This window comes from Cryptomeria japonica, chromosome 10 (assembly GCF_030272615.1).
Source record: "Cryptomeria japonica chromosome 10, Sugi_1.0, whole genome shotgun sequence".
NCBI lineage: Eukaryota > Viridiplantae > Streptophyta > Pinopsida > Cupressales > Cupressaceae > Cryptomeria > Cryptomeria japonica.
Genome location: NC_081414.1, coordinates 2,321,458 through 2,332,076, shown reverse-complemented (window position 1 = coordinate 2,332,076; position 10,619 = coordinate 2,321,458). Strand labels below are relative to the sequence as shown.

Here is a 10,619-nt window from a genome sequence, read left to right as displayed (position 1 = left end):
AAGTTTAAAGGACAATTGTTTTCTTATTTGCAATTTCCTTTCCAGGAGATGAAAATCGATATTTCAAGGAAATTATTTTATTTCTTGGTCAAGATAATGAATTTAAAAATTTATAGGGAAACATGTCATAGCTAAATTGGATGTATTTGAAAAGGAGGTTTATTTTTCTTGCCCATGGGTGCAAAAGACCAGATTCTATGATGTATTAAACGGTATGCGCATAGTTTCAAATAAATGGAAAAGTTATCCACAATGAGATAATCCTTTTGATCCATTTTCTATTCCACCATATAATGATATGTTTAACACTCGAGGACAAGGTTGTTCATCTTAATCAGAAAATTTCTTGCTAGAGGAAAACTGGACAATATGTAAGAGAAACATACCTGGTACCATACAATAATTGCCAAGACTAGTATGGATATGGCAAACACCTTCCATGAAACTTGACACATAACAGTAATTATCCCCAGTAAATCTATCACTGAGAAAGCTAGCCTCCCAAAGTAGAAAGGAAGTGTCCTGTCCACTTCGGTTTGATCCGTGGATACCTGTCAATTCCAATGATCTGCTTTGGATTAGCACAAATCAATAAATCTGCACTTCTGTGTTTGACACTGTAGCATTATATATTCCCTAACTGATTTCTATGTGAAGCCAAACTACAGACAATATTCTCAATGGAATGAACAGTACAAACAACAGATAGGGGATGCATAAAATGATCCAAAGAATTATTTCTGTATTACTACATAACAACAAAATTGAAACTGTTAAAAGGACTACGGAACTGACCCGATTTAATATGCGACGGGTAGGAGTTGCATCAAAGAAGGCCATTGGTGCATGGAAAATACAAGTAAGCATTCTCACAAAATACATTTGTGCTGTCTGAAGAGCAGCTTTTGACAGAACTACAGAGCGCACCAATGCACAAAAAACACTGCCCACTGCCAGTAAAATATACACTAAAATGAGAAGAGAACTGTCAATGATTTGTTTGTCATCTATGCTTGTGGGAGATTCAGATGCCATCCAATAGTTACTAGAGATTTCCAATATTTGGAAAAACACGTGAGCCAGTAATATCACAATGACTAGGAGGCCCTTGTATACTGCAGTTAGATAGGAACAGTAAATCTGAAAACTAACCCTTCCTTGCTGTTTCTCTTCATCCTGCACAATCTGTTCTTTCTTAAGTCTGGGATCCTCTGCACCATTTTCTCTACTATTCTTTTCTATATCTTGTACTGCATCCTGGATGTTCAGGGTACTGGTTGCCTTGCAAGAGTTTTGAGATGTTATCTGTCTCTTACTCGTATGTTCACTCATTTGCTCATGTCCACTACTTTTAAAACTGGATTTGATTTTTAATGCATTAACAGCCTCCAAAGCTTGATCATGTGAACCAACCATTCTAATGAAATCCATGCTTTCTTGGAGAAGATTATTGTATTTACCAGCCTGAGTAACCATGCCATCTCGCATTACCTGTTTAGGGATATGATGTAATTTATCAAGAAATTTTCTTACAGTTTTTTTAAAAGATAAGAAAAAATACTAACAGGCATGCATTTCTATATACGCAAGATAGGGCTTACTAGAATGAGGTCTGCAGGAGGTAAGAATCCAACTTGGTGAGTCACATATAATATGGTCTTTGATCTCAAAATTCCTTGTATGCATTCCTATAATCAACAAATTCCATTCAGTACATTGAAACAAAAAGCTCTACGATTGTGTGCATTGCTGTCTATAAGAACTTCCACCTCAGGAGCATTCCCTGGAGAAGGACACTTACCCAAATGTATATTGGAACAAAGAATTGAATTCTAGATTAATGTTCTTGACTTCTTATGCCATAGAGTTGCTACGAGCTTTTACATTTTATTCCATGTTTGTGGTGTGATTCAAGTTTCTAATACCTTGAAGAGGTGAGTTCCAGTGTCAGCATCAACAGCACTGAAAGGGTCATCAAGAAGATACATATGTGCATCTTGGTATATAGCACGAGCGAGCTGTATTCTTTGCTTTTGTCCACCACTCAAGTTAATACCTCTCTCTCCTATCTGAGTTTGGTCTTCCTGAGAGAACAGCTGGAGGTCCTTTTCCAATGCACAAGCTTTGATAACTTCTTTATATTTCATTTCATTCATTGCCTTCCCAAACAATATGTTCTCTTGTATTGTCGCAGACTGTATCCATGGAGACTGAGAAACATACGCTGTGCGGCCTCTCGCCTTAACTTCCCCAGATATTTTTGTCATTTCTCCAAGAATACATGACAGAATGTTTGACTTACCTGAACCAACTGGTCCGCAGATCGCAACTTTCATCCCAGCTTTCACCTGCAACCTAATTACTGATAAATTAGATGGGGGCGAGAAAGGATCCCAACTGAATTCTCCACCTTCAATGTCAATTATTGCTCCGCTTGGCCTCATTTCTGTCCTTTCTACTGCAGTACATTGAAGCTCTTCCATCTCCAGAAAGTTGGCAATTCTGTCGAGAGATACTTTAGTCTTAGCTAGTGCAGAAACTAAATCTGGAAGAAGTTGTATTGGACCTTGAAGGACTTTTAAAGTTGCTAATGTGGTAAGGACTTTTCCAGTGGTTAAATTTACTCCTACGAATACACAAATGCAAAATGTCGCAGCCGAAAGAAGAATTGGAGTTACCCAGAAAACACATTTAACAATAGCTCTAGCGTATAAATACTTCCACAGCCATCCACATTCATTTTTCCTCATATCCAGTAACCTCTGCATGTATTTAGTTTCCCAAGCATAAAGTTTTAATATTTGCATAGTCCTCAATGCCTCCGAAGTGATCTTCATCCTCTCATCCTTGGCTTCCATTATCTTATATTGGAATTTCTTTTGCAATCCCGCAAAAGGCTGGTTTGCAAGTGCCAAGGCAATTGTTGCTGCCAGGCCTGTAAACAGAGTAAAATTCAAGGGATGGAAAACCTTTAGTTAGCAATGAGCATAGAATGGTGTCGGATTTATTATCTTTAAACATGGCAAACTGATGTTTGAGTTTGAAGGAATGCAAAATTATGCAAAGTTTAATTCCGAAAATTATGGGAAAATTACACAATGGAAAATAAATAGCTCATAAAAAAACCCTCACCTGCTAGTGACGCTATCCCTAGATTTCGGTACAAAATGAAAAGAGCAAGCAGAATTTGTAGTGGCAACAAACAAATATCATGCCAAAACCAAGCGAAGTCTCCAACAGTGTGGACATCTGTGCTTGCATAATTGATAATTTCTCCACTAGAATGTCTTTGCCTGGCTGCATATGAAAGCCTGAGACCTTTCTTATATATGGCAGCTGTCAGGGCTGATCTGATCTATAAGCTAAGCCTATGGGATCCAAAGAACCAATATGGCCTTGTAAATGATTCTATCACCTTTGTCCCAATGAAAACAGAGGCAAGCATATATCCACCCCCGTACCCAAACACTTGTTCTTGTTTTCCTTCCAAATACTCCATTAATGGGCTTATCAGGTAAGGACCCACAAAAGTTGAAATGGTATAAGCCAATGCAAACAGTGCATTCACAGACCATTCTTCCCAAATAGATAAGAATATAGCTTTTGCCAGCCCTGTGCTGCATAATGGACTGTTTGCCCTAAGCTTACTCAGGTTGGATTGGAATGTAAGATCTGAGTGCAAAGCAGTGTCCTTGCCGAATAGAGAAGGCACATGATCAAGCTTTAAACATGTCTTGTTTCCATGTTTAAGCAGAGAGTTGAGCCAGCTGAACGTGAGCAGACTGAGCAGACTGGCATTTGCATAGGAAGTAATAGTGTGCGTTTCATTTGGGTTTACTAACAAAGGTGTTTTTAAGTCCATGACCATTCGTGAAGAGCAATGTGAAGGAAGACTGGTGTCCGATTTAGTATTTAATCCGCATGGATGTGTCTTGTAGCCAAGGCTTGACCGTCAAGCGCACTTGAAATTTTCCCTGCGCCATCTATAAATTTTGTCCCTTCCGCTACATTATTGTATCTTCTGTGGAAGAAATTCATATTGTATCTTCTGTGGAAGAAATTCATATTGTATCTTCTTTCCTTTTTTTTTCTCTCACGTGCAAATAACTTATACGTTAATAAGTCTTTTTTTTTTTTTTAAAATTATCGCATTCAAATAAGAGGGTCTGGTCTTCGGGTGGTGTAGGGCCGTCTACTGGTGGTGGTGGTAGGTGACCAGAATCTTTGAAGTGGCTTTCTCCTCCACCGTCTTCTAGGATTGCTCTTGCTGCATAATTGAATATGATTTTATTTTACTCGGGTTTAGCTTTCATGACTGTTATTTTGTTTTGTTGTTTCTTTGTTTTTCAGGGTCCTACCTATGCGACTTTGGTTCTATTTTTTGGGCACTGTCCATGTGACTTGGAGGGGTGACCACGTGTCCCTATATTATTTTGTGGATGGGTAACCTATTTTTAATCTAATAGATATTGACGCACATATTCATAAAAAAAATAAGTTAATATGTCAATAAGTTTTTCACATTTTAGTAATTAAAAAGTGTCAATAAAATATTATTAAAAAAATGGATGGTAGAAATGAGATACTAGGTGGAATCAAATCTAATTGGACAAAAACAATTAAAAGAGAGTTAACCCTCAATATCATTAAAAAAATAAAAATGAGACTGTCATCTTGTAATTATTCTTCCATTTTTTCAATAAAAAGAAAGTTGTTAAGTATTGAGAGTTGCACTAGTAGAAGGGGGATCACAATCTTTTATTGGTGGATAAAGGTAGAGATAAATATGCAACGTTTCACAGACTTTATCCTCTGCTCACTGATCTTTGCTATCAATTTTTGCCTGATACAATGCTCTCACTCTATCATACTCCATGTAACTAACTTTTTCTGTTGCTTGCTTGTGCACTCTGATCTAGTCGAGCTAGTTTATGCTCTTTTTCACTTTTCACACTGCTCTCTACTGTCTACACCTCTACATGTCTTCTTAATTACTTCTTTTGACCATCTCCATACATCACAAACATTCCCTCTAAAAGGACATTCAAAAGTAATCTTCTCGAGCTTCCAAGAAATCTGTCATATAGCCTACTTGGCCACCATCATTATTTGCATCTTCTTCTATTTTTAGATTGAACTCTGAGATCCAATTACTAGATTTAGTAATCTTCACTTGTCATGTATCTTGATGTCTTGTCGATTGAAGATTTTCTGATATTCCCATGGTTGTGATATCTTATTGATAGAAGATATTCAAATCTTTTTGAGCAACTCTACAGTCTGCAACTTGTTCTCCCTTAAATGCATCCTTCTTTCATCTCTACCAACGATCAATTCTAATTTGACTGCAAAACCTTTCATTTCATCCAGATGGAAATTGATTCGTCTCATACCTACCACGTTCTCAACATCTCCTTTTATGTTGTTGGGTAGAAGCTTTCCTCACTTGGGTCTACCATCCATGTGGAGCCACTTCTGAGTCAATATTGGATGAACTTCTCATCGCCTTCTCTGCATCACAAGAATATACCTGTGGGATGGTGGGATTGTGCACCTTCTTCTAGTTTATTATCCCACGAGATCATCTTACATCAAATTTTCTTCCTACGGGCTAGCGAGATAACAACTCTTCATTGTGGTTATGACCCGCAAAGAGTCTTCCTTCTCCACTTTTCCTGACCGTGAGATGGTGGGGCGTCATTTGATCAACCCTTACTATTGGTGGTATTTCACCAAGACTTCGCATCCATCACAGTGAATAGAACCATGTCGCTATAGTTCCAAAGTGCCAACAAGAAGCAAATTGAGTTCTTTCGAAAGGCCAAGTCACACCGAAAGAGAAATATTATCGACCAGACATGTTGCACATCACAACAAAAAAGATCATTTCAATATAGCATCAAAGGCCGCCAAGAACCAAAAAGTGTTTTACCGAAACACAAAGTCATACCAAAAAAGATACATTAACGACAAGACATCTTATTCATCATAACAAAAAGAGATTATGTTAGTATTGCACCAAAGGTCGACAAGGAGAAAAGTCAAAAGGAAAAGTCTCACTGAACAAAAAGGCTGGGGTCCACTATCGGAGATTAAAGATTCGGTGGAATGAAACTTGATCACTACAAAACTAGTGGCTACATTTCCTAAGTTGATAAAGCAAGGGTTCGAATTGCAAGTCAACAAGATAAATCTGAAGTCTCTTCGAAATAGGGATGTCGATATGACTTTGGGTGGCTTCTTAGCCTTAAAGAAGTCCTGTTGAAGGGCAAAGTCACAACAAACAATAAGGGTGTCGCAGAGACATGGAAGATCTCACACCGAAATTCTTCAACAAGACAAGAATATCATAGAGACTGTGGATCAACCAAGATCGGAAAAGATCTTACTGAAAGGTAGACTTACATTGAAATGCCTTATTACTAAGGTGCAAGACACATTGGGTTTTCCACAACCATTTCTGATGCTTGAATGATAAACTCAAGCACACAGTCATTGTGTAGTCGACATGAACAAAGCTCTCATGCACTGATGTCGAATCTGAACAAACACTTCTGCAACTCATCTCGCCTTGCAAACATAACCAAATTGGCTCTGCAACTCATCTATACATGTTGACATCAATGAGAAAACGATGCCAACAATCCACCCCTATGGCATTGATGTCAACCTCGTGCCTCTACTCCCCCTTTCACAACAATGGCAAAGGGACTATTAAACTCGTGCCTTTTCTCAGCTGGACACACTCCCCCTATGACAACCTGTACATATGATTGCATACACCTCTGATGTGCCTATGCATCTGCAACATCTTTTAGCACTTTGCTAATCCTGTTTAGAAATGATTACCTCCCCCTAAGAACCAAAATCAAGGAGGGACAACTCCCAAATTTAGTCTCAAATACTCAAAAGTGTCCTTAGGCAGGGGTTTTGTGAAAATATTAGCCACTTGCTCACTAGTACTCACATATTCAACCTTAACTTTTTTTTCCAACTATCTTCTCTCTCAAGAAATGGCACTTAATTGCTATATGTTTGGTTCTTGAGTGCATGGCAGGATTCTTGGAGATGTTGATTGCACTTGAATTGTTACATTTTATGGAGATTGGATAAGCATACTCTACCTAGATGTCCTTGAGTGTCTGTTTAATCCAAATAACTTGTGAACAATATATAGTTGCAACTATGTATTCAGCCTCAACAATAGATAAAGAAATGGATTCTTGTTTCTTGTTGTGCCATGAGACCAATCTATCACCAAGGAAGAAAGATCCACCACTAGTGCTCTTCCTATCATCCACACAACCTGCCCAATCTGCATCTGTGTAGTCTTGCAAAGTGAATTCATCATTCTTTGGATACCACAAACCATAATCAAATGTACCTTGTAGATACCTGAAGATTCTTCTCACAACATTCACATGATATTGCTTTGGGGCAGCTTGAAATCTAGCCACCATACACACTGCTTGTACTATGTTAGGCCTAGAGGTAGTTAGGTACAACAAGCTTCCAATCATTGATCTACATTAGGTGACTCATCATTTTTTCTTAATTTGCATCCAATCACCATGGGTGTACTAACCGACTTGCAATCTTCCATTTGGAACTTCTTCGACATGTCTTTTGCATACTTAGTTTGGGAGATAAATATACTTGTATTCAGCTGTGATATTTGTAGTCCAAGGAAGTAAGACAACTCTCCTAATAATGACATTTCAAACTCTGATTGCATTTTATCAGCAAATATTTTACACAAGACATCCTTATTTCCCGCAAAGAAAATGTCATCAACATACACAAAAACTATGATCATGAGATTACCATATGTTTTAATATATAAGTTGCTATCAACACATCTCTTTTTGAAGCCTTGTTGATGTAGATATTTGTCCAGCCTAGAGTACCATGCTCTAGGTTCTTGCTTCAAACCATACAATGCCTTCCTTAGTCTACATACAAAGTCTTCATTCTCATGCAATTGAAATCCTTTGAGCTGCTCAATGTATACATCTTCTTCAAGATTGCCATTTAGGAATGTAGATTTTACATCTGTTTGATATACTTTATAACCTTTGTATGCTGAAAATGCCAAAACCATTCTAATAGCCTCAATTCTAGCAATAGGGGCAAATGTCTCTTCAAAATCTATGCCCTCTACTTGTGAGTATCCTTTGCATACAAGCCTGGCCTTGTTCCTTATCACCTTGTCATCTTCATTCACTTTATTCTTGTAGACCTACTGTGTGCCTATGATATTCTTAACAACTGGCCTTGGTACTAAATCTCAAGTTTTGTTCTTTTCAATCTGTTACAATTCTTCCTCCATTGCCTTCACCCATTTCACACTCTTGTTGGCTTTATTGAAGTTCCTTGGTTCCATTTCAGTCATGAGACAAAAATTGACTTGTTCATTGTTCCTTGCATTTCTTCTCCTCGTTTGTACACCTTCATTCTTGTTGCCTATGATCTGATCTTCAATATGGTTTTTTGCACATATCTGTTTGGGGGCTTCTTAGTAACTTGTTCTTCACTTTTAGATTGCTCTTCATCTTCATCACATGGCTCCTCAATCTGATTTACCGCATTTGATTTCCCTTATACAATTCTTCATCAACTCTTATATTTATACTTTCAACAACTTTCTTAAGGCGTTTGTTGAAACATTTCTATGCCTTGTTGTGAGTTGAGTAGCCTAAAAATATGCCTTCATCACACCTTGCATCAAAGCTTCCTAATCCATCCTCATCTCTTCTGATAAAACATTTACTTCTAAAAACTTTGAAGAATTTGAAAGAGGGTTTCTTGTCATACCATAGTTCATATGGTGTCAGTTTGTTGTTCACTCTCAGTTGTACCCTGTTAAGTGTGTAGACAATTGTGTGGACCGTCTCCTTCCAATATACATCAGGTAGATTTGACTCATTCAACATTGTTCTTGCCATTTCTTTGACTATCCTATTCTTTCTTTCCACAACCCCATTTTGTTGTGGTGTTCTAGCAATAGAGTATTGTCTCTTAATTCCATGTAGCTCACAGTAATATTCAAATTTATTGGATGTAAACTCACCTCCTCGATCTGATCTGAAATATTTCAGCTTATATCCAATTTCTTTCTCAACCATTTTTCTGGAAATCTTGAACCTTTGAAATGCTTGTGACTTATCCTGTAGGATGGTAACCCATGTCATCCTTGAATAGTCATCTTTGAGTAGCATGAAATACTTTTCACCATTTAGAGCTCTCATCCTAATAGGTCTACATAAATCTATATGTACTAACTCCAAGGGCCTTGTGGTTTAATATTCCTTTGTCTTGAAACTTACTTTAGTTTGCTTGCCCTTTTGACATTCATCCCAAATAGTGTTTGTTGGTTTAGTAATCTTAGGTATATGTCTCACATATCCCCTTGAGCTCACTTTAACTAGATTGTCAAAATTTATATGGACTAATCTTCTACACCATAACTAGCTCTCATCCACTTTCCCCATCATGCAGTGTAACTCATAGCATTCCTTCAAGTTGTACACATTACCATTAGTTCTCTTACCTTTTGCAATTAGTTTACCATTGCTTTCTTTTTCGATTTCACGTCTCTTGGAGTCAAATGTAAACTTGTAGCTTTTGTCACACATCTGACTTACACTAAGTAGGTTGTGTTTTAATCCTTCAACATAGTACACGTTGTGCTCTTTCAACTTACCATCAATGCTTAATGTTCCTTTTCCTTTTATCTTGATTGAAGAATTGTCACCAAATTTGACTGAACCTCCATTCCAATCCTCAAAATTTATAAATTTTTTCTTGTCTCCAGTCATGTGGTTGGAGCACCCACTATTAACAACCCAAAGGTTCTTTCTCTCTAAATTCAATGTTGTTTGGACAATTAGACTTGATTCATATTTCTCCTTTTTCTTCTCTACCACACTTTCTTGGTTTCATTCTTCAAATCTACTGCAATGTTCTTATCAGAATTGGTTTTTGGTTCCATGGTTGATTTCTTCCTATGTTCAGTGGTTCTTAGTTTGTAATGCTTTTCTATGTGACCATAATTTTGACATAGTAGCATATTACATTCTTGTTGAATGATGAAGTAGAGGGGCTACTAGTGGATTGAAATGTTTTTCTCCTGCACTCATAACTCTTATGGCCAAATTCATTACAGTGATAGCATATAACATTAACATCTCTTATGACAACAAAGGGATTCTTATTTTCATAATTTGGAGTAGGCTTAAGCATAATTCTACAGTTTGAGATTCTATGTCCATATGCATTACATTTATAGCAATAACCATGAAATTGATGAGCATACCAGTTATTTTTGAAGGAATAGTTCCACATTGGCCTCCTTGTAGCAGCATATCTTGGTCTTCTAAAACTCTTCCTTGTGTACCTCTCCCCTCTCTAGGTCTCTCATTCCATGTATACCTCTCCCTCAATGTAGCCCTCTCTTTCTTTTTGTTCTCTCTCCCTACATGGAAGGAGTTCATAAAGGGAGAGGGATAAGGGGGGATGATTTGATAGCTATAGGGGGGAGAGAGGTGAGATAGCTGGATAGGGAGAGAGAGAGTAGTGACATAGATAGAGGGGGATAGAGAGGTGGGTAACTATACAAG

At 37.5% G+C, this 10,619-nt stretch overlaps 1 protein-coding gene across 1 annotated transcript; it reads right to left on the bottom strand.

The window, feature by feature from the left end:
• Nucleotides 1-302: 302 nt before the first annotated feature.
• LOC131069433 (ABC transporter C family member 5-like) lies at nucleotides 303-3,868 on the bottom strand. Its single transcript, XM_058004855.2, has 6 exons — nucleotides 3,416-3,868; nucleotides 3,133-3,355; nucleotides 1,926-2,935; nucleotides 1,602-1,688; nucleotides 796-1,491; nucleotides 303-551 (listed from the first exon to the last, which is right to left on the bottom strand). The coding sequence occupies exons 1-6, from the start codon at nucleotides 3,866-3,868 to the stop codon at nucleotides 303-305; spliced, it is 2,718 nt and encodes a 905-aa protein (XP_057860838.2).
• Between the last annotated feature and the right edge of the window lie 6,751 nt (nucleotides 3,869-10,619).

Coding starts and splice junctions, on each gene's coding strand:
- LOC131069433 (XM_058004855.2), bottom strand. CDS start 3,868: ATGGTCATGGACTTAAAAACACCTTTGTTAGTAAACCCAAATGAAACG. Junction 2,936..3,132: donor AGGGATAGCGTCACTAGCAG/GTGAGGGTTTTT, acceptor CTCTGTTTACAG/GCCTGGCAGCAACAATTGCC. Junction 1,689..1,925: donor CTGGAACTCACCTCTTCAAG/GTATTAGAAACT, acceptor TGTTGATTATAG/GAATGCATACAAGGAATTTT.